This window comes from Purpureocillium takamizusanense, chromosome 12 (genome assembly GCF_022605165.1).
Source record: "Purpureocillium takamizusanense chromosome 12, complete sequence".
NCBI classification, from domain to species: Eukaryota; Fungi; Ascomycota; class Sordariomycetes; order Hypocreales; family Ophiocordycipitaceae; genus Purpureocillium; species Purpureocillium takamizusanense.
In genome coordinates, this window is record NC_063079.1 from 113889 (window position 1) to 141565 (window position 27677).

The following is a 27677-nucleotide window of genomic DNA, read 5'->3' on the forward strand; positions in this document are numbered from 1 at the left end:
GTACATATAATTTGCCTCGCCGGTTCCTCGGCATGCTGGGTGCAATGCCGTCGGAGCCACCGAACGTGCATGTTTTCTACAGCCCCAGTGGCACAAGTAGCACTGCCTGTTGGCGCAAGTTCTCGAAGCCGCCGCTCAACCATCCCTGCCAATATGTCGGCGAGGGCGAGCAACAGTCGCCAACCGCATCGACGAGATCCAACTTGCCACCTATCCCATCCCCTTCTTTGTTTGAAGATATTGATGAGACCCATTCATGAAACTGGCGGCGCAAAGTTGACTTCTTGATCTCTAGAGTCTCTAGACCGACGTCGCAGAGCAGCTCAAGAGTGCCCGGGCTGACGTTGCGCCGCTCTTACTTACACGGACCTCTCTGTCGCTCGCGCCTTGCTTGGCTTGGCCCTGGCGCCGCCTCAGCCGCAATCAGATAAACAAAAGTGTGCACTTTGTTTCAACGTCCTTCCAAGCCATGGCGGCATGTCGCCATGGGCGCAAACACTTTCCTGTTGGGAAACATCATGGGCGGTTGACGTGACGTTGACGTGCTCCCCCCCCATCTCACGCCCACGCCCACCCATCGTCGCATGGAGGACTCGTCGTGCGCGCCCCGTGGCTTCGAGGCCGTCATCACGACGCTGTCCTTTTACGTCCTCTGCATATCCTGGTGGCTCGTCGACGTGCCCCTGCTCTTTGTCAAGCCCTCGCCCCCGCCGCCACCGCCGCCACGGCAAGTCGACAACAACAGCAGCATCGACAACAACGCCTCCTCGTCGTCGTCGGTGTTGTCGTCGTCACCCGGGCGCGTACGCCTCTTCCTTCGCGCCGTGGCGTGGAACGGCATCCGCGCAGTCCAGCCGACGTACATTGGCCTCATCGCCCTCGCCCGCGCCGTCTCGGACGGGCGCAACAGCACCTCGGCCTGGCCGCTGCTGTACTACTTTGGCGATGCCCTGCCGAACCACCCCCCGGCGCTCCGCCCGACCGCCTTACAATGGATCAAGGTCGTTGCCCTTGACGGCGTCGCCCTCGTGACGGAGATACTCCTCGTCGTCTATGGATACTACACCTCGAGCGCCTCCTCCTCCCGCCATTACGACGTCCGCATCTTTGCCTCGGGCATGTGGATTCTCTCCGCGACGCCGTCCTGCGTCCTCGGCGCATACCTCCTCCTGTTCGTGTCGCGACGCGCCAGTCGCCTCCATCGCAACTGGCGGCTCGCCACGGCGGGCACCCTCCTCGTCGCCGCGGGGCTGGCCCTCATCCTCGCCCTGCACTTTTCCGTCCCGCCAAAGGACAGGGTCCCCGCGGCGGCGGGCATCATGGCCATGCAGTGGGCCCTGTCGCTGCTGCCCCTGGTCGCGTGCCGGTGCAGCTGCTGCGGCAGCGGTGCCAGGGGCATGCCCTGGCGCATCGTGTACTTGATCTTCGCCGTCGCGGTGCGCACCCTGACGCTGACGCTCGAAGTGAGCAGCTCGTCCTTTTCCAACGAGTTCTGGTTCTGCCGCGTGCCGCCCCAGGTCGGCGGCTGGCTGACGGGCGTGTTTGGCGGCGCGCTGCTCTTCGGCTTCGCCATCAAGGGGCTTGTCGACGCGGAGCGGTGGAGGCCGGAGCTCGTCAAGGTCTGGAAGGGTGAGCAGCAGGGCGCATTGACTGCCGAAGAGGCGTACGTGCCGCTCCAGGATGACGAGGAGCGACAGACAGGACCGCCTCCGCCGCATTCGCCTCCGCCCCCTTTTATATCACATCAGCCGCAGCAGTCGCAGCAGCAGCAAGGGGGTAACCATGCCGAGTCCGAGGACATGCTCAACGCAGAGGGGCTTGCGCGACGGTCAACTGATCTGCCATCGTATCAGGATGCGACGCGCCGGACTGACACGATGCCGCCTTCCTACGGCGAGGCCGCTCCGGATGGTCAGTTGGTGTTTGACTGAGACGGTACTTTGGTAGCTCAATACAAAGAAGCCTAATTTGCCCGAAGCCTTGACATGGGCTCCCCAGAAGGCTGCGTTCCCTTGGCCTCGCATCGACAGCCATCCAATCTTCCGTTGCCCATTGGTGCATCGTGAATGGGGGTTTTAGGCACCATTGCATAAGACCTCAGAACTAGCGGCATTGTATTGTCCCATAAGAGCCGCAATGAGAGGAACAATGGGAATAAGTCGGACTTTGACTTTGAAGCACCGTAGTGTGGAGCGACTGTCCCAATGCTGCTGTTTGTTTATTGCTTAGACTCGTCTGGGCTTATACGGAGGTGCGCTGAGATGACAATCCGTCTGCGACTTCGGTTGCCGCACGGCCCTTTATACACGAATCATCCGGAACAAACCTCATACACGCGGCCGGCTTGGCCTCATCATTCTCTTTAATCCCAATTGCCAACACAACATTGCATGACAAAAGGGTTTGGCTCGTGACGCACAACATTGCGAATACGGGAATTTCCCCCCCTCCCCTATGCGCTCCTTGAGGATGGCAGACTTTCTGTGACTACTCTTCAGAAGCAAAATAAATGGAGAACATGGGGTTAAGCGACGAGTCCGAGACTTACACCAGCCGTAGGTAGGGCCATACATGAACCTTCCAAGATGCTGCCAACGTCGCAGCACGCATATACGTAGCCAAAAGACATGGCATGGCAGCTCATCCAAGCAGGGTCTGTAGACTGAAAAGGTGTCAACAGCATGCCGGAGGACACAATATGCACATTTCTTGAGACAAATGAGAAAGCGACAGCAGACAGCTGACGCGGCAACTCTTAATCCTTTGAAAGTTGGCAAGGCCATCCTGCTTCGATCCAATAACTTTGGGGACGTTGGGGACTAACAACACTCTCCTCCTCCGTTGGATGTGTATGATACAGGGCACCAATCGCAATTTATGTATGTTGTAGGTCTCGAAACAACTACTCGGGGAAACCTACAAGAGGCTCGCGCCGACCCCGCATCACATGTTGGTAGCCTGTCGTCTGGAGCCATGTGTCCTTGGAGGATCGTAGACGTACCGACCAGGTTGCGTCAAGTCGGATGGGTGAGCGAGCTGTCGTGCGTAAACATCCCCCCAACCTCACTCCGTCTCCGTTGACCAAACTTTCACGCTTCATCATCTTGAGTCAAAAAGCATTCTTCTCCATCTCGCAATCCATTTGTCTGTGAAATCATCTCACCACCAATGGAAGAAGCCTGTGGACTCACGCACCCGTTGGAATTCCATACCCCCGGGTGGCACGCGGCCGCCAACACGCCCGTCGTCGACGGCAAGTACCTGGACCGGGCGACGGGCCAAGTTCGCACAGCAGCAGATCACGTAGAGTACGATGGCCCACCGGCAGTGGACATCATCATCCGGAACGTTCACGAGAGCTCGGTTGAGTGCGTCTTCCGCGCTGCTCGGCCATTTCCTCTGCGCGCGCTTCTGTGCCACATGGCGCGCCTTCTCGAAGAGAAGAATATAGAGCTCGACTCGCTCTTTGCGGCGCCGTATGCGATTCGGGTCACCCTTGCGCACGAGTTCACACACGAAGAGTTCTACGACATTGCTATTGAGATGGCGAATGGTATATGGAGCAGGAAATAAGTGACTATGACTATGCGGAAACGCCGAGTGGGAGATACGGGCTTGGTAACAGGACAGGACATGAAGAGAGGACCACAGGACTGGTAGTGTATTGCGTGAATCTGCTTGAAACGAGCGGGTATTATTGGAAGATCCGTTCACGTCCCGGATAGTTGAATGGGCAACATGAAGCCCCAAGGTCGTGGCTGAGGCTTTTGGCGTAAAGTGTTCCGTACCTATAGATTCTCGTCCCGCCCCCAGTGACCCGTCTTCTCGATCCGCGCCACCGCACGCTCCAGGTCCGCCATGTACTCGTTGTGCATGCGGCGCCGCACGCCGTCCGGCAGACGCGGGTACACGGCAGCCATGGCGGCCACGGTGGCGCGGTACTGTGCCCAGCTCAGCGCCGAGGGTTCGAGGCCATACTCGCGCGCCAGCCGCGGCGGCAGCAGATGCACCGTCATGAGGCGCGCCAACGGCGTCACAGCGCGCAGGTTCCAGGGCAGGCCAGCGGGCCAGAGCAGGGAGCGGGCCAGCTCGCGCGCCTCGTCCGTGACCTCGAGCGTGGCGACCTGCTCGTCCCAGTAGGCCCAAAAGTCATCCAGCGTCGCGGGCCACATGTCAGGCGGCATGCGCAAGCTCGTGCCAAACACGGCGGCCTCGCGGTACATGACTTCAAGACGCGGGATGGGGATCTTCCCAAAGAGGGCCTCGTGGACGACGACGAGGGAGACGAAGAGCGTGGCGGCGGTCCAGCGGTGCAGCTCCGGGTCGTTGGCGTCGTAGCCGTCGCCGCGGACGCGCGCGTGGTAGCGGTGTATGACGGAGAAGATGGCCGCCTTGTCGCGCGGGGTGCCGAAGACGGCGGCGTTGAGGAAGCGCGCCGTGTTGCGCAGCCGCGTGGGGATGCGCGACGCAAAGGTGCTGTGCCGCGAGGCGCCGCGCGCGAGCGACGGGTGCGCGAACTGGCAGAGGATGGCGAACTGCCCGCCGAGCAGGTAGACGTCCTCGACGATCATGCCGCGCAGGAGGGTCGGCTCCTCGATGGTGTCGTAGATGTGGACGACGGGAGGCGGACGAGGAGGCTTGATGTCGCCGTGAGAGGCGTCATGGTTTTCGGTCGGATTGTTGTCCATGGTGATGATTGGCAACAGCTTCTTCGTTGATCTACACGAATACGTTGGAGTATAGTTGTCATATAGCTCCAGGGACGGCGACGACGTCGATGTCCATGTATGTCCAACCAAGAGATAGAGAGCAGTGACTGATGAACGGCATCTACGTAATAACAGACGGTTGTGAACTTGTGAATCGCGAGGTTGCCACTCCATAAGCCACTTCCACGTTTACCCCAGACGCAAAATCGACTCGTCAGGGACCTTGTATGGGATCAAATACTAACTTCTAGAGCAACTAACTACTAGCCACGACGCCTGGCCGCTCGCTCTTCACGTGCTGTCTGTCTGCAATTATGCAACTACCAACGTTGCCAACGACTAACACAAAGGAAACGGAACGGCGCGGCGGGGCGACTTGTGGAACCAACCTCCGTCCCGCGCTCCCGGATCCTCGCAGACCCCGGTGTCCCGAGCGCCGGTCGATTGGAGCAGAAAAGATGGGGATGCCGGTTCGTCGTCGATGAGACTCCAGTCGTCACCCATTCATGGCCTTCTTTACAAGTTGTCTACCGGCGCCATCAGTGAGTGACACACGACAATGCCATTGTTGCCACCGTCATTGGTCCCCGCAACTAACAAACTAACTTCACAACGGGGAGCATGTGAAAATGCTCCCGTCACACGACCCCATCCATCCATCCATCCATCCTTGCTTGACGTGTTGGTAACCAACTGCCGGCGGGGCATCCCCGGATTCGCTTTAACGTCTAACCCCTTCCTGCCATTGTATGCACAACCACAACGGCACGCATAGCCCCTACTCTACCACCCACGTGTGTCGAACACGGCCGCCATCGCCATCGCCATCGCCAACCGCGCGCGGCAGCCTTCCCCTCCGGATCAGAAGCCAGGCGACGCCACTCCCAGCGCCAGCCAGTTGCGAAGCTCCTCGCCCCTGCCCCAGCCGCGCATCGTCGCCTCGACAGAGGACGACAGCGCCGCCGATCTGAGGTAGCGAACCGAGCCCAGAGCCGCAAGCACGCAAAAGATGTAGAGCAAGATCTGTCACAAGCCAGTCAGTCGATCTTCCCCGACGACAACAAACAAACAGCACACTCCGTTCATCGCATACGCGCAGGAGCAAGTGACTTGGTGAGTGAGTGAGTGAGTACCTACCTTGTATGTCCAGTCGTCCGCGTCCTTGTCGTGAAACGCCAAAAGGCGGTACCCGACAAACGCATGCATCGCCGCCACCAGCCACGGCGCATCCCCGCCCGGTCCCCACGCGCACACGACGGCGAGTCCCACCGGCATGAAGACAAAGGTGTAGACGAGCCGGGCCGGGACGTCGCCAAACGCAATCGGCAGCGTCGATCGGCCGACCGCCTTGTCGCCCGCCTGGTCGCGAAAGTCCTGGACGTGGTAAGAGAGCGCCAGCCATACGCAGATAGCCACGACGTCGTTCTCTGTTCCCATCAGTACCGTTCCCGCCGCCGTCGTTGTCGTTGTTGTCGTCATCGTCTGCGAGCCGACGAGGCTAGTGCCCATCATGATCTTGCGCGGCGCGGAGAGCATCACGGCCCCCAACAGCGATATTCCAACCACGTTCTTGCCGATCCAATGACCGCCCGCCCGCGTACGCACCAGAAAGAGGCTGATGACCAAGTGTGTAAGGTTCTCGCGCCATATCGTCCTGTAGAAGAGCGCCGTCGACAGGAAGAGCGCCCAAACAACAGCGCAGCGGGCCCGGGCGCCGCGCAGCGACACCCTGCCCGACGGAATGGGCCGGTGGGGCTTGTTGATGCGGTCTTCGACGATGTCGCCGAGCGACTGGTTCGCTAGGTTGAAGGCGTACAGGTAGAGGCATGTCCACGCTACCACGAATAGGCATCGGGGGAGTGCCACGTTGAGAGGGAGTGTCAAGGCTGGGCCCGCCGCGAATAGACACGAGGGCACGATGACGCCGGTCCAGTCGCGCCGAGAAAAGAGGGAAAACAACTCGACCTCGTTGAAGACGTGATGTGCCAGGCCCATGTTGTTGGTCTTTTACTCTGTCTCTTTTAGTTTCTCCTTGTCTCGGCTCTCGCTGTGTCTCGCTGTGTCTCGGCAGGGTCTTTCGAGGTAGATATAAACGTGCGCAATAGAGACACTCGCAACCTCCCATGGATGCCTAAAGTCCTGACAACAAAAACAACTCTCCATTTATACCTCTTCGCCAGCCTGGCCTTGTCTTGTCTTGTCTATTGTTGAATTGGAGGCACGGCTGGGTACCGGCGCCCTCCGAGCCATCAGTGGCGCGTCTCTGGGCAGCTGATCAGAAACCTGCATCGCCGTCGCCGGGTCGGGGAAGCCGGACGTCGTCCCAACAAGGCCCTCCCTCTCGACTCAACCATGGCCTTTCTTTTGTAGGATTCGCGCGCAATCGATGGCGAAAATGGCCATGAGTCGCGGCGCCCGGCCGGCGACGACGACGGTGCATCTTTGGCATCGCTGTGGCGTTCTACAGCCAGTCCATCCACGAGCGGATGGGTGCCAGCGGTGCGCCTGACGAATGACGCCAACAAGGCTGTCCAAGTGGCGTCCATACACCGGCCTTCCATACACCCGCCGGGTAGTTGGCCGTGCCCTGCGCCGCCCGGTGACGCCCCGGCCCGGCCCGGCCGACGTCCTAGTTGTGGCACCTGGTCGTGTCTCGGCCAAATTGCCGTTCATCACGCACTCGGATGCAGACTGTATCAACCGCACATCAGAGAGGAAACGAAAGAAAAGGCGACAGGAACAGACACAGAGCAGACGGACGATAGTGACGCGCATGGGCATCGGTCTAGGTCTAAGACGGCGATGCATGCAGACCGGGTATTTTCCGGCGGGATGCGGCGACGACAAGACACCTCTCTGTGCCTGGCTGGGTTAGCCAAGATGCGTCGTTAGTTCCCTCTGTGCTACCGGCATCAGCTCAACTCAACGCCATGGCCGTCTCAACTCGCGTGCGTCACGCACGGTCTTCACCCAAACTTGATGCCGCCGTTGGGATTCCAGGTCCCTTGTCCCCTCGTCGGCGGCTGTCCCCGTCCGTGCTGTGTCTGGCCATGCCCGTCACCGCCGCTGCCTCCGCCGCTCCCAAACCTGATGCCCATGGCCGGGCTCCATACCGTGCCGCCCCCTGTTGCCGCTCCCACCACCGCCGGGTTCATCGGTTGGGGCTGTTGCACCGTGTCTCCTGCCCCCGCGGCTGCAGCCCACGACTGGATCGACGCCGCCGGGTTCACCGCCCCGGCGAGAGGCGTCGGTTGCTGGTGCTGATGGTGGTGGTGGTTATGTTGCTGCTGCTGCGCCTGCGCCTGCCTCTGGAACGGGCTTTGGGCAGCGACCGGCTCGGGCTGAAAGTACGAATGCGTATTGGCGCCGTATGCCGCTGGCGGGGTCCCCGTCCCCTCCGGCGACAGGTTGAGGTTGGATAGCGGCGGCATGCTCAGCTCCCTAGTGTCATCACAAAGTCAGCCAGTCGTCATCTGCATACGTTGGGTGAGCCACCGTGAGGAGACCACGCGGAGCGAAGTCCCCGGTTGCACGACAACGACGTACTCTTCAAGTGCCCGCGCCTCCATGCGCCGCTGCGCAACCCAGCCCTTGACCACGTCTCGGAAGCCGGCGCCCACGATGCGGTTGAGATCGTTGTAGAACTTCCTCCCCACCTCGAGGTTGCTGACCACCTCCTTGTACTTGAAGTAGGCGCTGTCCAGCTTCTGCAGCGCTTGCTCCCGTTCCCGGAGCCCGCGGTCGCCCACCTTGCGCCGCTGGGCCTCAAACTCGCGGTTCGCCCGCTCCACGGCCGCCAGCAGCTTGTCCTGCTCCTGCGCCGCCTCCGTGTCCACCGCTTCCAGCTCTGCCTCGTATAGCCTGTCGAGCCGCTTCTCGAAAAAGTCTTCAAAGTGCGCGGGCACGATGGCGGTGTTGGGATACGTCCGTTCCAGGCGTGCCGCCTCCTTGAGAATGTCGGGCTTGATGTCGTCGCGGCGCGCGCTCTCCCGAATGCTCTCCACCTTTCGACGCCGCTTGCTCTCTAGGCGTTGCACATCGTTGTACGCGCTCCGCAGGCGGTTCACGGACGCCTTGAGTTCCTCGCTCGTCTCCCGTTGCGTGCTCGACGGCACGAATTCCATCAGACCCCGATCCGGCCCGCAGAGCACGCGTAGAAGGTCCTCCGTGGACGCAAACTTCTCCTTGACGATGCCGTCGCTGCTCAAGCTGCTCTGGAAGTAGCCCTCAATCTCGTTGGCGTGGCCCCAGAGCTTCGCTCCCTGGGGGTCGTTCTGGCCAGCCGGCCGCGTCCATCGTTCGGTCCCGTACTTTCTTCGAAGCCGCTCATCCTCTTCCTGCTCAGTGCTCAGCGCCGACTTGCCCTCTTCGAAGATGGCAAGATCGGCCGCGCGCAACTTGTCAATATCCGCTAGACTCCTATGCACTCTTCCAATGGCGTCGCCCTGCCGCAGCTCCTCTGCGTGCTGCACCAAGCTGGGCGGCAGGCCGAGCGGCTTCTCCAAGGCCTGCAACGACCCCGGCAAGCCGAACGAGGAGACGGTCATGTGCATCTTCTCAGTGAGCGACTCCAGCTGCTGTATGATGTTTTGGTTGACCATGCGATCTCTGCGTTCCTCGTATATAGAGGTGGCAACGTGCACCGAGAACGGTACGAGGCGCGAAAACAGAGCCGGCCCAAACTCGGCATGTTCGCCGAGAAAGTCGAACGGGTTTGCGACCTGCGGTGGTACCTTGACCTCAGCCATGTTGAAGCGGTCGAGGATCTTGAGGTCCGACTTGGGCGGCACGGGATCTGTCTCGGTCGTCAGCGCACGAGTGTCGAGGCGCGCTCCGCGGAAAGTGGTGCAGAGGGTGGCAACATACTCAGAAAGATCATGTCATTGTCCTTTTCGGCGCGCTTCAGATCATCCTCGGCTTTCCTCTTAAGCGCATTCAGGTCATCCACAATCATCTTGTTGATGTACCCGCCCCTCGTTTCCTTGAGCCCCTCGGCGAGGCAAGCGACAGAGTCTTGAAGCCGCGCCACCTCCTCGCCGTATTTGCGCTTCTCCAGGCAGTCCCTTGCGGCGCGGTACTGGGCGGCGGCGGCAAAATGGTGGTGCTTTGCCGTCATGTGGTGTATCCAGGCGCTGCTGATGGCCTCGCTGCGCATAGCGGCCTCGGCCGCCGAGTTGTAGAGATCGGAGACGCGCGCGGCCAACTTGGCGATGCTCAGGTCCTTGAGGTCGCGCAGCACGCTGCTCTGCCACATGCACTCTTGGCTCTGCGCGAGGAATAGCTGCACGAGGGCCTCGAGCGTGCTGTCATCCATGTCGTCGGGCGGGTCGGGCATGCGCAGCTCGGGGAGGATGCTCTTTTGTATGTGCGACAAGACGCCGGCGGCCAGGTTGAAGTTGTGCGCAGCGACCTTGAGGTTCTCGGGCGTGGACCGCGGGGTGTTGACGGCCAGCTGGGAGTAGAGGGCAGCGAGGTTGTAGAGAATGTTGATTAGCTCGTACTTGAGGTTGTTGCGCACCATCGGGCGTTCAGTGTTGTAGCCCAGCGCGGGATACCAGGTGAACTCGGCGCCTATCTGTCGAGTGGGCGGTCAGCATCGCGCATGGCCGGATGGGGGCGAGCTGGGCTCCAGCCGCGTCGGGGAGCGGGCACTCACGTCAATGGGAAACTTGCCCCCCATCCAAGCCAGCTGGCCTGCCCACGCCTGCAGCTTCCGCACGCCGCTCGGATGAGCCTCGCGCACGTTGACGGCATCGCGGCGCAGCGCGTCCACCGTCTCGAGGTCGGCACGGAACATGTCCGGATGCTGGTCGTACTTGTCGTTGATGTACCCGCGGACCGTGTCGGCGAGCGACATCTGCGCCGACCGCCTGAAGGGCAGCGAGAGGATGCTTCCCGTTCTGTTGGAAGACGGCCAGGATCTCGTCAGCTTTCGGGGGCGAGACGTGTCGGGGAGGGGGAGGCGCGGTACTCACGTGGACGACATGATGCTTGCTGTCAGCGTGCACGCGATGCGTCGTCGTCGTCGGCGTCGGGGTGAGACACGCACGCAGCACGTTCGTGGGCGGCGGCGCGACACTCGACGCGGTGTTGGGACCACGAGCAGTGCGAGGGAAGCTTGGGAAGAGTTGGCGTTGGAGCTTGACACCACGATGTCATAAGTCATGTAACGTTAGTACTACGTACAGCTGTCGACAGTGGAGGCAGGCAGGCAGCCACCATGGAGGGGCAGACAATGACTAAGAATCGCGGCGCCTCCCGCTCGACACCAGACAGATGGGCGGCTGGCGAACCACTGTGGCCCTTCCGCCTGCGCACCACGGGCGGCGGGCCGTTCAGGGCACTGTGAGCTCCAGCTGCTACAACCTTGAGATCAAGATTTTTCTGCCCAGTGGCGCACCTTCCATCCCGTCCATCTTCCATGAACATCCCGTAGGTAACAAGAGCATCGGTTATTAGAGCGTCACCGGGGCAGCGCAATCCCACAACACTAGACGCCACCGATTAAACTCGGACGCCATTCCATGCAATTAAGCTTGCTTCAACGCAACAACGGCACAATCCTCCGTGTGCTCTATGTTTCTATACGTGTAGCTGGTATATCCTCGCTCGTCGATCCTCCATGGTCAAAAAAAAAGTTCAAGCCCCAGGCTTGCAAATAATCCATCCATCCATCGCTTCCAAAAAAAAAAAAAAAAAAAAAAAAAAAAAAAAAGACCCATCAAGACGAGCCAGCAGGTCCTCGAGCGATCAATCCCTCTATTTATCTCGAGGTCATCGAGTCCATCCCCAGCTCATGTATGTACAGTATACTGCATGGTTCCATTTCATATACCAGTGCCTATCCGAGGCACGCGGGGTCAGAGTCCCCAGAGGAAAGGGGGAAAATGAGTGACGTCCGAGGCAGGACAAAATGACGGTGGTTGTCGTAACACCTATACCCCAAAGCCGCGGAAATGCAAAAGCGGTGGTCACCATGAATGAAAACTCCGCCCCAATCCCTTCCCCCGTGATTGTGTTAAATGTAGTGATGCTCGAAGCGAGGAGCCGCGACACCTGAACGCCCATATCCCATGAGGTTTGATACATCCACGCCGGCTGCTCGTGAACCTGTTGGCGTATACACACTGTTCGGACACATGGGGTCTCGTTCACGACCGAACACCAATTTCAGGTCGTCGTTCCTCCGTGAACAGAACGCTTCGCCGCTCGTAGTAGCGAGGGCGGAATATTCGAGAGGCGACTAAGCGCGCGCGACAGCAAAATGACCGATGTCATGCGTCGCAATCGCCCGGCCGTCCTGCCAGTCGACCATGTGCAGCGTCATGGAGACGGCGGCAGCGGTCTGTCATGTGCGGCACTAGCACGTACGCATCATCGGTGCGACGGGATCCAGACCAGCTCGATGATTCCGTCAATGTTGCTCATTGGCGAGCCGTCCTCGTGCACCCAGCGCGAGTCATCCTTTTTGCGAGTAAACGTCTGCAGCACCGAGCCGTCCGACTGTATCTCTGATTCCTGCATGTCCCATGTAATTTTGCGGCCTGTTTTCTCGAGCGACTTCCGCTGGGGACCAAACATGAAGTCGAGGTTCCAGCCCTTGTCCTCGGGTGCCGCGTGTAGCGTCCCCTCAAGTTGGTTAAAGTTGATCTTGGTGCCTTCGGGGTAGTGAGCAATCGAGTAGCCCGAGAGGACGAAGTCGTCGGCCGTCTGGAAACGCTGCAACGTGCAGTCTTCGCCGCACGTGTGCGCAATCTTGGTGTAATGCCCTGGCTTGGCTGAGTGCCAGCCGCCACCACGGTAGTGATGCAATGACAGCGGCTTGATGCCCCATTCGTAGAAGCCGGCCGGGTGCCCAAAGAAGTCGAGTTGCCACAGGTCCCACAGCGTCGTGAGCCGCGTGTCTGTGTTCTCGTAGATGCACTTGCGCAGTAGAATATCTCCCTGCGGGCCCCAGCCCGAATTGGACTCGAGCACCTTTTGCTCCGAAGTGCAGCTGCTGAAGAGCTCCGTAATCTTCTCGGCCAGAGGCAGAGACAAGAAGACGCCGGCGCCGCCAAAGGCCTGCGAGCCGTGGCGCTCAATGGCGCCCACGTCCTCTGACAAGGTGCCGACGTACATCTCCTGCGTGTGATCAAAGGTGCTCATCTTGTCGATGAGACCATGCATACTGGGGAAGAAGGTGTCGTCGTCGCATGTCACGAGCCACTTCTTCTTCTTGGCGTCCTCGTGTGTGTATAACGTCGGGACGAGCGTGAAGTAGCGGACAGCCATCTCGACGGACGAGTCCGAGTGGTAAACGTCGACGTCGATACCCACGTCACCGAGAAGGTTGGCCACCTCTTGCAGCTCGCCGTCGCTGGCATCGAGGAGCATGAGCAGCAGCTTACCACCATTCGAGTTGCCGCGGCTGTCGGTCAGCCAAAAGATCCACTCGTTAATGGGCGTCGTGGCACCATCCATGAAGCGCTGGTAGGTGGTGGAAACGCCAAACATGAAGTCGGAGGCGTCGACAGTCGAGGGGAGGCCCGATGCGGGCACGTCGACTTCGAGGGGCTTGTCGCACACATCTTGGCCGTACGACTTGGAGATGTCGACAGTCTTGAAGGCGCCGTTGAGCAGCTTCTGATCCAGCTTGGTCATGCTCTTTCGAGTGAGTCCCTCCCTGCGCGTGAAGCGCACATACCTCCGCATGTACTGAAACTTGTCCTCGAGGTTGTAGCGGTCCTTTAGTCCGGCCAGATGGGGCATGTCGACGCTGCAGTTCAGCTCGAACTCGCCCGTGGACGTGTGGTCGCCGCCGACCACGGGGGTGCGCATCTTGGAGTCTGGGTCCAGCGGTCGCTGGTCGTGGACCGACGACTTGAAGCTATTCTTGCCGAACAACTGGGTGTTGACGGGCACCGTCTCGGAGCGCAAGAGGAAGACGACGACGAGGAGCACGGACAGGGCAGCCACGAGGGCCCTGACGAAGGGACTCCGCATGGTGAAGGCTCGTTTTGGCCCAAACAGGTTGACGCTCATGTTATGTAGAAATGAAATGCGGGATACCAGGCCCTGCAGCACCTGCGCCGAGAGGAAACGGACGCCACCGCTCGCTCACGGGTGACGCTCCGTCCGTCGGCGTGGTGGCCACGACAACGCGACCAGGCGGCTAGGTGAGTAGTAGAGTCCAGGAGGGAAGCGAGCTGCAAGGCGCGAGCCCTGGATTGCTTGCGGGCGGCCGCAGCACCAGGTAACGGAGTGCTCGGGACGAAACGATTCGCGTGGGCCTTGCTTGGCTCTGAGATTCCGCTGCCGTGCAACGAGAGACGCAATGGAGGAATACCTTGAGGAATCCTGCTGGGCAAAGAAAAAGGCTCGGGCGATAAGCGAGTGACACCGCGGCCTCGGCTGATTGATTGGGGCTAGACGGGTTGGCAAAATGATGGAGATCCAAACGGAGCGCGAAGAAGGTGCTGCGAAGGAGATAGGTAACGACTGAGGCAGTCACGATGGCAGTGAGGCCGCCGTGGTTTGGTGGATGGAGGTTGGTGACCGTTTGCGGCCGCGGCCAAGGGGGGGGCGTATGAGACTCGACTCGACCACGACTACGGCAGCAGCGTGTCTTGGAACCGACCGGCGAGTTCCCCAACGGATGGAATAGAGATGAGAACGGGGGAGGAGAGGACTGCGGGAGCCAATGTAGAAGGGACGGGAAGGAGGAGGAGGAGGAGGAGGAGGAGGAGGAGGAGGAAATGGAGTGACTGGAGGAGGAGGGAGGAGGAGGAGACCTGGCCCAGGAGGTCTGTCTGTCTGTCAACCTCGCATGCAAGTCAAGGCCATCTCCCAGCACGAGACAAAGGCTGGCTACACTCCTTGCTGTAGGTACCGAGTACGTATACGTGGGAGATGGGGAGCAGCAGCGGTCGACAGGGACGGAGGGGACCACACCAGACAGACCAGCAGACAGATGGGTACTAAAGGTATACTGTACTACTACAGGCAATGAACGGGCAGTGCCATTCAGGACGGCATTAGTCCATGGCTGGAAACCATGCCGTCTGTCCATCCATTCATCCCCCATTCAGCTCCAGAGTGAATATGCAGCAGCGGGCGTGCCGTCTCCCTCGTCAAGAGAGGCAGGCTGCGCACGGTGCGGTGCGCAGCGAGACACCACATCAAGCACAGTACGAACCTGGCTGCGTCTCGAATCGAGGGGCGGCGGTTTTGACGAGCCACCTCAGTCTCCACGGGTGGAGCCGCGCGAAAAGGCGAGATGACATGCTTCCATGTGCGCCACTGAACCAAGCCCGCTGGGGGCCCACTGGAGACGGCTTTTGTGCTGGGGTCCATTGCAGCATCAGCAATGGACCCCATCCATCCATCCAGCAATCGCGGCACCATTGGCCCCTGCGGTCCAGGGGCCGCTCTGTGCTCATCACCAGGGAGGGCCGTCATTCATTGAGCCCCACCGCCGCGGCTCCACCTGGAGTGCTTCCCAAGTTCCAGGTTGCCAGGGCAGGACAGCCACTGGATGCGTAGAGGACGGCAAGGACCCAGTACAGTACCTAGGTACGTACCTGCTACAGGACAACCGCACACAGTGCTGGACCTGGGCGACAACCATTGAAGAGCTTCCTGTGACGCCCGCGCTGCCTGCTGTGCGCCCGCAGCCAGCCAGAGCTCGCCTGGGCAGCAGGCCTGGCGCGGAACGCACCACCCGTCCGGCCGATCGTCTGCCCCCTGGAAGCCGACCACTGGCAACACGGGCTACGACCCCCCTGAGCGGCATCCCGACAACGGCTCTGCAGATCTGCAGCGCACGCGCGTGCGCGCTCGAGCACCGTATCTCATCAAGGAGGAAGCAAAGGAGGGGTACCCGAGTACATACGTGCGCCAGCTCGCAGACGAAACAAGACCGCAAGCACCTGCGACAAACGGCGACGACCGGGCACGCGCGCTCAGTAGTTGTGGGAGGTGAGGCACGGCGAACAGCGAATGCGGGGCCGCGCGGGCGACGCATTCCGATGCCAATACCTGCGTTCGTCAGATTGAGTTGATTGACTCTGGGGTTGAATTGCCAGGCGCACCGCCACGGGAGGATGCATGAACTGACAAAGACGGGGAAACACCCAACGTTTCGGCAATGGATGGATGGTTGAATGAGGTTTTGAAGGAATTGAAGGCTCCATCCAGCAGCCGTCACTGCCACCCGGGCAGGGCAGCCCGGCGACGGCCGGGGGTTGAAAGGAAAGGGCAGGTGAGCCCCGACGCACTTCACCAGGCTCGTCGTGCGCTGGAGGGTGAGGTTGTAGGTAGGTGAGGTCCAGGTGGCCGCAGAGGCGCTCGACAGCGGATGCAGACAGGGGGCCCCCCCTGCCAGGGGCGTCTGCGGCGTGCCAAGGGGGTCGTCCCTACCTTGCGCACGGCACTCACCAGCTATCATTGATCCGGGTCCCATTCCAGGACGTCGGTCGAGGCGCCCGCCCACGTTTTCGTGCCACCACCCGCCGCCGCCGCCGCCGCATGCGACCAACTGGTGGTCCGGTCGCCGACAACGGCAGGTCATTCATTCATCGACACAGTCTCGATCTTTTGACCTATTTTTCGCACCTCATATCACCATCTCTGTCTGTCGCTCTCGGACGGCCCTCACGACTCATGGGCCTTGGGAGCGTCCCCGGTCTTTTTTCTGTCGCTTGTGGTGCCAACCGTCCGACACGACAGCGTCAGCGGCGCGGCGACGGTGGCGACGGGCGGAAAGACGACGCAAAAATAGAACAAGCCACCTTGACACCAGACTCGCTCGTGGCCTGCTGTTACACTCCGAGTGCCAACGCGCGGGTTCCACCAGGAAGAATGTTTGGACAGCATTTCTTTTGCATCAGCGTCCGCGACGGGAGGGCCAGGCAGTCTGTCCGACGCAGTGACAGACAGACACATGACAGCCGTCGTCTCTCTCGGCTGCAGGCTCCGCCTTGTCCCTGGTTGTTGATCGACAGCCCCCTTCGTGCCGTCCTGCCCTTTGCGTCAGCTCAGCTCAGGCAGATTGGCAAAAGATTGACGCTCTCGCAACCCCCCTTTTTGAGTCGACTCGCCGTCAGGGGGTCGATATGGGGGCGCAGGCTTGTTGCGGGGGCGCCGCTCGTTTGTGCGAGTTGAGAAATTCACTCGCATTGGAGCCCCTCCTCTGCGATCGTCGTGGGCATGCGTTCATTTCCTCCTCTTCATCATCGGCCGACCGCGGGCGGGCCAACCTGCGTTCTGAGCATCCGGGGTCCGCAACAGGCGGCGGCCGTGTTGACCACCGCTATTGGTTTGCATGTTTCCGCGCCGGCGAGGACGGTCCATGACCGCACCCGGAACGTAGCGACGCGACCTCGATGTGCGGGGACGGATGCACGGGGCCATTGATGGCACGCACTGCGCTCTCCACGATGCTTGAACGACGATCCATTCCTCCAAGCCCCCGATCGCAACGCCGCGCCCCGTTCCCGAGACAAGACAATGGGCGACGTCGAGTGACCCGACCCGACGACCGTTTTGCCCGTGCGGTGAGGGAGGTGCTGCCGCTTCCGCTACCGCTAACAGCTGCCGCTGCCGCTACCGCTACCGCCATTGCACCACCGCCCGCACGTAGCCTCGCCATATTACCCCCCCCCCCCTTTACCTCCCAGCACACCACACAACACCCCGACGCGCGTTGCCGCCTCCACCGCCACGCTGATTGTCTGCTGACGTGATTGGTGGCGTGGTAGCCCCCATGATGGACCCCAAGGGCGAAGGCGGACGGACCCCTGAGAGTTGTAGGACACGGCGGCACCAAAAGAAGCCGTCTCACCACCCAAGTCACCCTGGACGAAGCCAAGTTTTGCTGGTGCGCGGCATGGGCCACCTAAGCTTTTTGGCGCACGCGCCAAGGGACGGCCAAGGGGCTGCCGTACGACAGGGGTGCCATTCACTTGCCTTGCACTGGGCAGGGGTGCTTCTTGTTATTTAGCGGCGCTTCCCACTGGTGAGGGGGCAGTGGATGTTGTTTCTTTCTGGGTACGTAGCACCTGGGCAGCAGGTGGTTCCTTCCGCCCTTCTATTCTTCCACTGCCAGTCTGTGCTGTCCTGCCCATGTTGTGGTGCTCGAGCAGGAAAGTGGGCAGGGTGGCGCTGGCCACTCCACCGAATCGCCGTCCAGCGCGGATTGTTCCTGCCTTGAGTTTGCGGTGCCTTGACAGCCTCGACGTCACAGATGTTTCGAGTCCGGCAACTGCGACCCGCCAACTTGGGAGGTTTGTTTGTGGTAGTAATACCGTGACAAAGTACGGTACTGAACAAAACCCGCACTGTGCGTCTCTGCCGTTCCTTCCATATTGGGTGGATGGATGTCTTTCTGGGGAGCAGTGCAGTTCCGCACACTGTACGCAGTGTTCCCCGCCCAGATAGTGCGGAGTAGACGGACAGCCATCATCGCCTGCAGCGCCGCACTTTCGCGACGCCGCTCAGGCCAGAAATGGCATTTTGTTGTGGTCGGCCGTCACTCATCACTTAATAGGTCGACATCACACCACCGTCAACATCGTCATCGTCATCGCGTGGCTGCCGTCGCGCGGCCAACGCGAGGCCCGACGTCGACATGCACGCCGCCTGCACGTGCGTGCGTGCGTTCATTGCACATACATGTTCACAGTGCACACGTGTGCGCCCAGGCACTTCGTAGGTACACCAGCCGATACGTTCTCCGCCAGCAACGGGGCTGCACCAAGCACGCCCAGCTGGGAAAGCTGTGTGCGTCGGCAATGTCGAGATACAACTCACCAGACTACCAATTCGGCAGTACTTGCAGCTGGCTACTAAGGGCAGGTTCTCTTTCCAATCCTGCGAGCTGACTTATGGTCGGTAGCCTGCGGGCTGTGCCAGCCGAGCGAGCACACATGTTTCTTCTTGCTCCCCCTATCGCGGCGTCTCAAGCCGACACGAGTGTCGAGATGTGACGACGCAATGAGCGCTAGCGCAGGGGTTGGAAGAGGCACCAGTCGACCCACGGAACGGAGCAAGCCATGTCCAATCCCCAACCGCGACCCAATGACGACCCTGAAAGCGATCGTCTCCGGCGCCGGTGTGGCGGCCGGGATGGGATATTTCATCTCTCGACGGCCCCGTCGCGGCCGACCGAGCCGACATGTGCTAGTAGTATTACTTGACAGACTCTGGAGTCTGGACCTGACATGATGGACGCTGGTACATACTGGCACACAGTTGACCTTGAACGAACCGCTCACTCGAGCCCGCACAGCCTCCACCAGACGCGCTCACCACCGCCTACGGCCTTGACGACGGGACACGACTGCGGCACGACGGATGCGACCACGGCATCCTCCGCAACCCCCGGCTCTCACGGTTCGACCGTTCGGGCCGGTGGTCGGTAGGATCTCTACAACGTTCGCTGGCCGGTCGCTCGGACTTTCCTGTGTATCCGAAACGTCAAGACCAGCAGGTCGCCTCATTACAGAAGCGAGTCAAAGTCTTGACGAGGCTGTGGGAAAACACCATGCGCTCGCTCGTATCACGACGTCGCACGACACGAGAAAAGCGGCAGCAATGCTCCAAGTCTGTCTGCAAACCACTACTGACGCACGGCTGTACTTGGATGAGACTGTGCTCTCGGTACCCGCAAAGACTGACTCAGACGACCTGGGCCTGACATTAGTAGCCAGATATCCCGTCGTGTCACCACGCATATACGTACACACACATGCACATGCACTGCCACTATCACAATCTGTCCCCCTGCATCACCACGGTAGCACCTGGCCATCGAAGTTGATGAACTTGCCGTGCGTCGTCTCTTTGGACAAGTTGTCAATCTGTGGCCGGTCAGCGTTGCGCTCGTCAGCGGGGACGAGTTGGTCGTCAAAAGGACGTGCCTGCTCGAGAACATGCCTGGCGCTGTCCTCGACCGTCATGGGCGGCTCCTTGAAGCCCACTGCCTCTGCACTGCGCTGGCCCATGTCTGTCTTGACCCATCTGCCCCAGGACATGTCAGTGCCAGTGCTCGTACGTAGGTGGTTTTTGAACCATGTGTACGTATCTGCATACCCTGGTTGAATTACGCCGACATTGAGCCCTTGGTCCTGGAACTCGACGCTTATCTTCTTGGCCAGCCAGTTGGCCGCCGACTTGCTCATCCCATAGGCTACGATGGGGGGCAACTCCATCCCGATGCCCGCGATGCTGCCCGCCGAGCTCGAGATGAGCACAAACTTGCTGCCGCCCTCGCGTGCGCTCCTGGCGAGAAGCGGCCAGCACGCCTGGAACAGCTTCAGAGGCCCAATTGCGTTGACCTCGAAGCAGGATCTCGCAGCTTCGGGGCTCGTGTCGAGCACGCACTGGAACTCGGCTGCCGCGCCAGCATTCGCGACGACGACGTCGATGTGCTTGACAGACAGCGACATCTGCTCCTTTTCAGAGGCAACGGCCAGCCGAGCTGCGAGTGACGTGCTGTCGATGGACGGGTCAGCGTCATTGAGGGGCAAGACAATGAGCGCGCTGGAGTCGGCCCTGGGGAGGGACAGCAGCGATTGCGAGGTTTCGTCGGCCGGGTTGCGAACGGTTGCAACGACAGTTGTGCGCGGGCGGAGCAAAAGGTTGGTCGTCAGTTGCCTTCCGATGCCTGCTGGGCGTCAGCGTGAACAACGGCGCGACTGAACGTGCCCCCTGGAGGATTCGTCGTTGTATTGAGGTCGAGCGCGGCGGCGGCAAGGCCCATGGTGTTCCCGTGAGAGTGACCTGCCATTGCTCGAGTCGCGATGCAGCAAACAGACGAGTCGAAACGGCAGCCCTTATCCACGTACGAGACTTACCTCTGTTCGCCCCCGTAATGAGATAGGTCATGTTATTCGCCATTTTGAGACTGCTTGATGGTTGTCGCGTCTAACGGTGCGGTGTAAGTCAAGAACTACATGTAGGGTAAGTAGTGCGGAGGGCGGAGCCTCCTTGTAATGCAGCACGAGCGGTAGAGAGAGGGCAGGGCGACTGACACCTCGTGTTGCAAGCGCGGTTCCGTGTGCCTACTTACTCTTCTTGTCTTGCTCTGCGTAGAAAGATGTCGTAGATGTGATGACGGAAATGAAACCTCAAGAATAATGGTGTAAGTTGTGTGTGAGTGCTACTGGTGCTCAAAACTCGGCTTTTACGCTTTTTATACACGGTGATCCTCCTTCCCCCCGCTCCGCTCCCGCAACTTTGTCAGCTTTATCACTTACGGCCATGTTCCGCTTAGTGGGCGGGTATGTACGAAGTGCGGGTTGCTGACTGCCTGGTCCTGCCTCCGTGCCTACGCGCCCGCTTACGCGATCGCGTTGAATGATGGAAGGGAGCGTGGATCTGTGCGACGTGTAGTAAGTCGGAGCTTTGGGGGGTTGGAAATTTGGGATGAGGAGAATGAATGAGGCACAAGATTGCGTTGGCGGGGATCGGAGCGGTAGGTTTGCTCCTGGGCAGGCGGGCGGGCGGGTGGGCGAGTTCCCCGCGATGCGGACGGAGCTACCGGGAGGTCCGGGAGATATCGGCGGGAGGGGGGGGACGGAGCAAGCAACCACACACGCTCGTCTTGCCGTCGATATGGCAGAGGAGTGTGGGGTTAATGGTTATTACATACATAACATACATAAAATCTTCCCTAATAGGTATGAGTATGCGCGCTGCAATGGTAGCGAGCCATGACGGGAGGGGGCAAACGGGCCGCCCGGACGGGGAACGACCCGCACCGGGGAGGGACTGGGACGGGACCCACCCCGCCGCTCGCCGGACCGGACCGGACCGGACCAAATCACGCATCGTCCGGCCGCACGGGACAAAGGTGCCTGCTTGCTCAATGTCGTCCAGCCGCCTTGCCCTGGCAAGTCCGCGTTAAATTATCCAGTCGCTTCAGTAATGCCTTTGTCTGCTTCTAAACGACCCCCGGTCTACGGCATGGCACAAGAAAGGGGTTTTCGCTGAGAGTCATCACAATAACTCTCCTGATCACCTTTTTGGGGCCACTGTGAGACCCCTCAACCTCGTTTTCTGCCGCATGGGATAACGGAGTGCGGCCGAACAGATTCTATTACAGGTTGTATTGGCCTTGCCGTCTGCACCTGCACTCAACCGTGACCATGAATAGTACTCTGCCCTGCGCATTTCGCTCCAACACGGCCATTGAGGCAAGGCATTGCGCAGGTCCACATGCAGACACACATGAAAGAACAAGTTGCATCCTGTCATTCATACAATGTACGACGCTTCGTTTGCTTCGCCCCGATTGTCCCTGGTGAAATATCCTCTGGCCGCAGCGACAGCCAGTGCCGCAAAGTGATCGACACGAGTGAGGTCAAACGAACCATCGTGGTGGTCAATGCACTCATGAAAATGTCTCGCAATGTCATCCCCATGTTCTCTGTCAACGTAGCGCACGACTTCTAGGAAGACGGCTGGCGTAAAGTTGCCACCGGTTCCGGCATTTTCGCATTTCTCAATCTGGCCCTTATGAAACGCCAGCTCTGCGAGCTCTTCAAGCAAGGCGGGGTCAGACATGGTGTGCTAACGTGTATTCAAAATGTATGATTTGGGCACATGTATCTTTCGAGATTTCAGGATGATTGCGGCCGCCGCCCGGTGGTGTGGATTAAACGAGATGCTGGAATAGACATTGAGGGCCGAATAGCTTCTCCGTGTCAGTAGGCCGCCAGCTGTCCCTTATTTATGCAAAGCCTACCGGGCGGTGGCAATTGCCATTTCGGTGTACGATTGGGTAGCTACATTCCGGAATGAAATGCTCCCGGCGTTACTGTGCACTCTTCCGTTCGGCGGTTACTTCCGCTGAGGCAGCCCTCAGAGCGGGGTGAGTCTGCCGTGGCCGAATTGGACGTCGACCCTCACACTCGCCCTCGCTGCAAGGCGATGTCAGCATTTGCCGACATTCATGTTGTCAGATCTGGAGGAAACATGACTGAGACCTGAGCTGGGATCTGCGGCGGGATCACCTGGGCACAGGCGGCTGGCTCTCCGGGAGAAGGGCAGAGCCGCGCGGTGCCACCGCCTGTCTTATATGATAGGTAGCAATTCGTACGAAGTATCATCACGCCAATAGGTAGTACTACCGAACAGGGACATGGATACACCCATCCCGTCTACGAAAGTGTCATCACGCAGGCATGCAACGTTGAAGCAGCCCCGCGGGGGCTATTTCAAGCCTCGTCCATTTAGAGGCCAGCTTTGGTAAACCATCGCGAAGTGCAGTACTGACGCCGATGTCGATAATCGACGCAGCCATGAGGCCCAGACCGCGACTGCCGCATATGATGTCTTGCCCGTGAGGCTGACGAGGTGTGTGACCAGGCTTGCAGTAGTTGGGGGGCCTGAAACGGATTGGGGTTGAGATGCGGACGGGGGGGTCCATCGCTGAACGACGGAGGGAGCCACAATGACCGGTTGGGGGATGAGGTGTGCCTGATGCTCTGATCATCGCGGGTGGCTACAGGGGTCGAGGTAGAGGGTTAAACATCTCTCAATAGCTCACTGGCATCTCGCTATTAGGTGGTGCATTATTACTTGACACACGCATGGAAGGTCGCGCGTGGGCTGACATGGCTGGTCCGTTGAAACGGCTAACAAGGCTAAAATTCATGGGGACAGTGTCGCAATATGATGAATAATGGTATCATTGTAAAGCTATTCGCTACGTTCAATTGCTAATGGGTATTTGGGATCTTCTGTGGTGAGGTTGTGGTCATACTTTCGCCGAAAGCACATTACAGATGTGTCATATGCCAGTCATTCGTTTACTAGTTCCTGCAGCAAGATCCGAAGCACATGTCGGACTCTGGCCCATGGGGATCAGTACGGTCGCTGTCTCGCTGGACGAGAGAGACACTCACTGCTTTGCTTTGTATTATTGTTCTCTTGCACGCGCACGAGTAGCACCGCTTGTGGTACGGAGCTCCTGTTGCTTCTGTCAACGCTCACTCATTGAGGGGGTGGGGGTTTGGTGGCACGGTCGTCGCGTGGCAGCATGCATACCTTGGCGGTGTCTTGTCCTCGTCAAAGGTCGTTGCGTCAGCAATCTTCTGCAGGCAACGGGTCAAGAAGCCGGGCGGCCGCGGTTGGTCAACAACCTTCGTGGCGTCAGAGAGCCCTGTCGGAGGCGCATCCTCCTCCTCTCGCTCCGACGGGGTCGGTCTGGCGGCGGCATGATGCTGCTGTGACGCTTGTGTATACGATGGCGGCGGAGGCGGGTTCGCTTGGCTGCTGAGCCATTGCGGGTTGTACGCGGGAGGAGGAGGGCAGGTGGCACAGGTGCAGTGTTGACGTCGTGAGACCTGCGGGTGCAGGGCGGCGGCGGGTGGGCTTAGCAGATACCTGTCCATGATCAATGTCTCGATGCGTTTCCTTCTCTCCTTTTTTTTTTTTTGCCTTTATGTCACCGGTGAGGAAGCAAAGCTCAAACCATTAAATAGGAAAACTCTGGTATGGATATTGGCTGAATCACTCTATAGTTATACGCGAGGCTCGGATCCAGTCACCAGACGTCACGGACACGCTCGGCGAAAACTCGGTGACCCCCTCCATGTTTCGCCGGGCCGCCACGGCCGGACGTGGGTCCTCGATCCGGACTGGACCCACAAACAGCTCCGGTTGCCCGCGGCCATCTCGGCGAAGACGACATGAACAAGGGGGGAAGGCTGGCGCTCTATGTAGCCAACACGTCATTGATCAAAATCTCGGCAAAAGAACGAAAACAGAAGTCAACTCAGGGGAAACGACCAAGTCGTCAGTGGCGGGGCGAGACGACGACGAGTGGGGGTGCGGCTTCACGTCACTCAAGGACCTCTTGCACGTGCTGGGGCAGACAAAACGTCTCCGACAAGCCAGCCCAGTAGAAGCCGTTGAGGCGCGTCATGGCGAGCAGCAGCAGGGGGAAAGCCTTGCTCTGGTCGCGCAGGACGCGCCGCCAGTTCTCCAGCATCTGCTTGGCCTTGAGGGCGTTGTCGGAGCTCGGCGCCTGGACGAGCAGCACCATGAGGAAGTTGGACACGACGGCGAAGCTGATGCTAGACCCTACATGCAGGCACGGGCGCGTCAAGGTCCTGGGCGTCAGCACGGTATCTGCACACACACGCACAGCCATATGGGGGAGGACTGGAGGAGGAGGAGGAGGAGGAGGACTGGAGGGAGGAGAAGGAGAAAGGATACGAGATATACGCACACGAGTACCAAAACTCTCCAAAGTCGCTCGAAGACATGTGCCACGTAAAGTTGACGAGGTTGACCGCCCACGTCTGCGCCGCCTGGTGCAGCTCCTTGACCGTGGCGCTCGTGTCCGTCACGTCGTCGGCGAGGTGCAGCTCAATCTCGGGCAGGTCGGAAAAGTCCCAGCTAAAGTCCTCGAAGAGGAACCCCGTGTCCTGCAGCAGCGGGCCCTGCTGGTTATGCTGCTCCTCCTCCTGCTGCTGTAGCGACTGGTCCACGTCGATGATCTGCGGCGGTGGGAGGGACCGCACCGTCGGGCGGAGCAGGGCGCGCCACACGTACACGACGAGCGTCAGGTAGGCAAAGTAGACGGACGCAGGGTACGGGTCGGCGTCGTGGTTGAGGCTCGCGAGCCTCTCGGAGCGGAACGGCTCGGGGACGGGGATGGTGGAGCGCCATGCGTTGAGGGCGTCGAAAAGGGGCTTTGCGGCTTGGATCGAGGCTGGCAGGTCCTCGGCGAGCTTCTGGCATGATCGCAGGGAACTACGGCCGTCGTCTTGTCAGCGGAGAGAAGAGAGGACAGGGGGCTGGCTGTCTCATCAGGAGAACAAGGGCAAACGGCACTTACTACAACGACACCTGCACAGAGTCGGCGACGAGAGCGAGGCGCGCCATGTCCTGGAAGGCCGCCACCGACTTCACGTTGGGTCGCGGCACATGCACTGCGCTCGCATACGCCACCGGTTGCTGCTGCTGGTGAGTATCAAAGTCCCCATCGTCCAGGGCGCTCACATCCCACTCGTCCTGCCGTATATACGGCGGCCTGCCCATGAGCAGCGACAGCCACTTGTCCTCGATATACACGGCCCACCACAGCCGCCTTCGCAGTCTCTTCTCCCACGCCGGGATGCCGAACATGCGGCATTCGAGGTGCAGGCCCAGGCTGTGCGCGAGCCCGACCACGGTGCCCATCAAGGACCACACAAACGCCGTGTCCGAGGCCGCGTACCGCCGGCGGTCCGGCCCCCCCGTCTTGTGCAGGTACAGGAGCGCGGCCTGCAGCACCGACAGGTGCGGGCGGTGCAGCCCGTCCTGCAGGCTGCGGTAGACGATGCGCCAGACGCGGTCGAGGGGCAGCGCGTCGTAGATGTGCAGCATGGCGAGCTGGTCGTCGTGGACGGCAAAGGGCAGCGCCGAGACGTACAGGGCGGCGAGCAGGTGGACGGGGAGCGATGCGAGGGTCGCCCGTTGAGGGACCGAGTCCATGTCCGTGAGGCCCAGCTGCGTGCGGGACACGATGGGCATGATGGGGAAGACGTGTCTGTGGAAACTGCATGTTGGTCGTTAGCTACTATAACAGACGAGAGAGACGAGCCACGGCGGAGGGTCTCAGCGCATCATCATCATCATCATCAATGGGGCAGGCAAACCAGCATATGGGACTTAACTTACAGCCGGATGAGTCTCATCCCGTACGCGGGCGGCACCAGCATGTCCAGCTCCTCGCGCAGCTCCCTCTCCCCAGCAAGACGCGTCTCCCCCGCGGCGCTCTCGCACAGCTCATCAGAGCTCACGAGGAAATGCACGGGTATCTTGTCGCCGGTCGGGACGCCGCCCGCGTGACGAAAGTGAAGCTTGTGAAAGGTGCGCAGCCCGAGCTCGTCGAAGCGGCAGTGTCTCAGCAGCCAGGGGTCCGACTCGGAGGAGCCGCCGAGGAGGACCGCGGCGTGCCCCTGTATCTGATCGAGGCTCTGCGACAGCTGCGTCGACGGGCGGTGCGGGTGCGGGTGCAGCGCGGCAGTCAGAACCGGCGTGCCGAGGGCGTGGGTGAGGGTTCCGCGGTGGGCGAGGTTCTTGCTGGCCGTATGCTGCTGCTGCTGCTGCTGCTGCTGCTGCTGATCATGGACGACGACCCCGTCGGTGCAAGGGTCGTTTCCATCTCTCGACTCGGGAACAGTAACTGCTTCCTCCGCCGAGGAGGAGATGACCGAGGCGTGGTGGCTGTGATGATGATGATGGTGGTGGTGGTGTTGGTGATGCCGCGCATGGTGTTGTAGCCTCGCCGAAAGGTCAAAGTCATGACGACCGGCCAGGGGCGAACTGCTGCTGCCGTTACTGCTGCCGCTGCCACCACCACCATCGCCTTCATCGCTACGCATTTGACCCTCGCACATGGACGGGGACCGGGTGGTATGCGAAGAAGACAGAGCCCTCCGATGCGCCGCCGCCGACGCTGCCGCCTGTCCGTGTCCGGGCGCCACCACCATCCTCTTGCGCGGCCTGCCCACGAACGTGCAGTCGAGGCCGCCCTGTCGACATCTCTGGCAGGGAGGCTGCCCGCCGCCCTCGGTCTGGCACTTGAGCTTGCGCTCGCGGCACCGGTCGCAGGGCCGTTGCCGCTTCTGCGAGCGGTAGGGACGGGTCGATCCGCCGTGCAGCGGACCGGGCTCCGGAGCAGCGGGCGAGGAGGACATGCCTGTCTGTGCTTGCCTGTACCTGTCAATGTGGCGGCTCACTCTGATGTGTGTGTGTGTGTGTGTGTGTGCGTCGTCTCTTTCGCCGAATCCGCTGGTACGCGCGAGGGTGTTCTTGATAGACTTCCCTGTCACTCCCTATTCGCCACAACAGCCACAGACTCGCAACGACGATGCTGCTGTCTGGTGTAAGAAAGAAGGGCCAACGCTTTTCATCTACTGTCTCTCTCTCGCTCTCCTCTCATGTGATCCGTCCCCGGCGACGAGGAAAAATTTCCGGCCTGTGACTGGA

General features: G+C 60.3%; 10 protein-coding genes across 12 annotated transcripts; 2 read left to right on the top strand and 8 right to left on the bottom strand.

The window, feature by feature from the left end:
* Positions 1-53: 53 nt before the first annotated feature.
* JDV02_010249 (uncharacterized protein) lies at positions 54-1985 on the top strand. Its single transcript, XM_047991978.1, has one exon. The coding sequence runs from the start codon at positions 585-587 to the stop codon at positions 1929-1931; it is 1347 nt and encodes a 448-aa protein (XP_047847991.1). The 5' UTR covers positions 54-584; the 3' UTR covers positions 1932-1985.
* A 1182-nt stretch (positions 1986-3167) lies between these two features.
* On the top strand, positions 3168-3573 carry JDV02_010250 (uncharacterized protein; the record flags this gene model as incomplete). Its single annotated transcript, XM_047991979.1, has 1 exon — positions 3168-3573. Exon 1 carries the CDS (start codon positions 3169-3171, stop codon positions 3571-3573), a length of 405 nt encoding a protein of 134 aa, XP_047847992.1. The 5' UTR covers position 3168.
* Positions 3574-3788: 215 nt separating this feature from the next.
* JDV02_010251 (uncharacterized protein) lies at positions 3789-4688 on the bottom strand (the record flags this gene model as incomplete). Its single annotated transcript, XM_047991980.1, has 1 exon — positions 3789-4688. One exon carries the CDS (start codon positions 4686-4688, stop codon positions 3789-3791), a length of 900 nt encoding a protein of 299 aa, XP_047847993.1.
* Positions 4689-5198: 510 nt separating this feature from the next.
* Positions 5199-7015, bottom strand: JDV02_010252 (uncharacterized protein). The gene is made up of 2 exons (XM_047991981.1): positions 5847-7015; positions 5199-5732 (listed from the first exon to the last, which is right to left on the bottom strand). The coding sequence occupies exons 1-2, from the start codon at positions 6702-6704 to the stop codon at positions 5571-5573; spliced, it is 1020 nt and encodes a 339-aa protein (XP_047847994.1). The 5' UTR covers positions 6705-7015; the 3' UTR covers positions 5199-5570.
* A 539-nt stretch (positions 7016-7554) lies between these two features.
* RIM20 (pH-response regulator protein palA/rim20) lies at positions 7555-10910 on the bottom strand. 2 transcript variants are annotated; one of them, XM_047991982.1, is made up of 5 exons: positions 10685-10910; positions 10366-10609; positions 9576-10284; positions 8256-9504; positions 7555-8150 (listed from the first exon to the last, which is right to left on the bottom strand). In XM_047991982.1, the coding sequence occupies exons 1-5, from the start codon at positions 10873-10875 to the stop codon at positions 7676-7678; spliced, it is 2868 nt and encodes a 955-aa protein (XP_047847995.1). In that variant the 5' UTR covers positions 10876-10910; the 3' UTR covers positions 7555-7675. The 2 variants fall into 2 exon arrangements, with proteins under 2 accessions (XP_047847995.1, XP_047847996.1); XM_047991983.1 differs by having other exon boundaries at positions 9576-10609.
* Positions 10911-11395: 485 nt separating this feature from the next.
* Positions 11396-14426, bottom strand: JDV02_010254 (uncharacterized protein). Its single transcript, XM_047991984.1, has one exon. The coding sequence runs from the start codon at positions 13731-13733 to the stop codon at positions 12084-12086; it is 1650 nt and encodes a 549-aa protein (XP_047847997.1). The 5' UTR covers positions 13734-14426; the 3' UTR covers positions 11396-12083.
* A 4891-nt stretch (positions 14427-19317) lies between these two features.
* JDV02_010255 (uncharacterized protein) lies at positions 19318-20831 on the bottom strand. The gene is made up of 4 exons (XM_047991985.1): positions 20546-20831; positions 19782-20355; positions 19610-19709; positions 19318-19549 (listed from the first exon to the last, which is right to left on the bottom strand). The coding sequence occupies exons 1-4, from the start codon at positions 20586-20588 to the stop codon at positions 19478-19480; spliced, it is 789 nt and encodes a 262-aa protein (XP_047847998.1). The 5' UTR covers positions 20589-20831; the 3' UTR covers positions 19318-19477.
* A 1116-nt stretch (positions 20832-21947) lies between these two features.
* JDV02_010256 (uncharacterized protein) lies at positions 21948-22256 on the bottom strand (the record flags this gene model as incomplete). Its single annotated transcript, XM_047991986.1, has 1 exon — positions 21948-22256. The coding sequence occupies one exon, from the start codon at positions 22254-22256 to the stop codon at positions 21948-21950; it is 309 nt and encodes a 102-aa protein (XP_047847999.1).
* A 1113-nt stretch (positions 22257-23369) lies between these two features.
* JDV02_010257 (uncharacterized protein) lies at positions 23370-24193 on the bottom strand. Of its 2 annotated transcripts, XM_047991987.1 has the most exons (3): positions 23742-24193; positions 23600-23664; positions 23370-23544 (listed from the first exon to the last, which is right to left on the bottom strand). In XM_047991987.1, exons 1-3 carry the CDS (start codon positions 24086-24088, stop codon positions 23507-23509), a joined length of 450 nt encoding a protein of 149 aa, XP_047848000.1. In that variant the 5' UTR covers positions 24089-24193; the 3' UTR covers positions 23370-23506. The 2 variants fall into 2 exon arrangements, with proteins under 2 accessions (XP_047848000.1, XP_047848001.1); XM_047991988.1 differs by having other exon boundaries at positions 23370-23664.
* A 344-nt stretch (positions 24194-24537) lies between these two features.
* Positions 24538-27601, bottom strand: JDV02_010258 (uncharacterized protein; the record flags this gene model as incomplete). The annotated part of the gene is made up of 5 exons (XM_047991989.1): positions 24538-24779; positions 24928-25454; positions 25540-26241; positions 26364-27391; positions 27593-27601. 5 exons carry the CDS (start codon positions 27599-27601, stop codon positions 24538-24540), a joined length of 2508 nt encoding a protein of 835 aa, XP_047848002.1.
* Between the last annotated feature and the right edge of the window lie 76 nt (positions 27602-27677).

What these genes read in the sequence shown, in the direction of transcription:
- JDV02_010254 (XM_047991984.1), bottom strand. Translation starts at nt 13,733, where the DNA reads ATGAGCGTCAACCTGTTTGGGCCAAAACGAGCCTTCACCATGCGGAGT.
- JDV02_010255 (XM_047991985.1), bottom strand. Translation starts at nt 20,588, where the DNA reads ATGGCGAATAACATGACCTATCTCATTACGGGGGCGAACAGAG. An exon ending in GTCGGCGTAATTCAACCAGG is followed by an intron (nt 19,710 to 19,781) that starts GTATGCAGATAC and finishes GTCCTGGGGCAG; the next exon opens with ATGGGTCAAGACAGACATGG. An exon ending in CCAGGCATGTTCTCGAGCAG is followed by an intron (nt 19,550 to 19,609) that starts GCACGTCCTTTT and finishes GACCGGCCACAG; the next exon opens with ATTGACAACTTGTCCAAAGA.
- RIM20 (XM_047991982.1), bottom strand. Translation starts at nt 10,875, where the DNA reads ATGACTTATGACATCGTGGTGTCAAGCTCCAACGCCAACTCTTCCCAA. An exon ending in GGGGCAAGTTTCCCATTGAC is followed by an intron (nt 10,285 to 10,365) that starts GTGAGTGCCCGC and finishes CCCACTCGACAG; the next exon opens with ATAGGCGCCGAGTTCACCTG. An exon ending in GAGGCGCGGGCACTTGAAGA is followed by an intron (nt 8,151 to 8,255) that starts GTACGTCGTTGT and finishes TGATGACACTAG; the next exon opens with GGAGCTGAGCATGCCGCCGC.
- JDV02_010249 (XM_047991978.1), top strand. Translation starts at nt 585, where the DNA reads ATGGAGGACTCGTCGTGCGCGCCCCGTGGCTTCGAGGCCGTCATCACG.
- JDV02_010257 (XM_047991988.1), bottom strand. Translation starts at nt 24,088, where the DNA reads ATGGACAGGTATCTGCTAAGCCCACCCGCCGCCGCCCTGCACCCGCAG. An exon ending in GAGGACAAGACACCGCCAAG is followed by an intron (nt 23,665 to 23,741) that starts GTATGCATGCTG and finishes CAGAAGCAACAG; the next exon opens with GAGCTCCGTACCACAAGCGG.
- JDV02_010252 (XM_047991981.1), bottom strand. Translation starts at nt 6,704, where the DNA reads ATGGGCCTGGCACATCACGTCTTCAACGAGGTCGAGTTGTTTTCCCTC. An exon ending in CGGACGACTGGACATACAAG is followed by an intron (nt 5,733 to 5,846) that starts GTAGGTACTCAC and finishes GGCTTGTGACAG; the next exon opens with ATCTTGCTCTACATCTTTTG.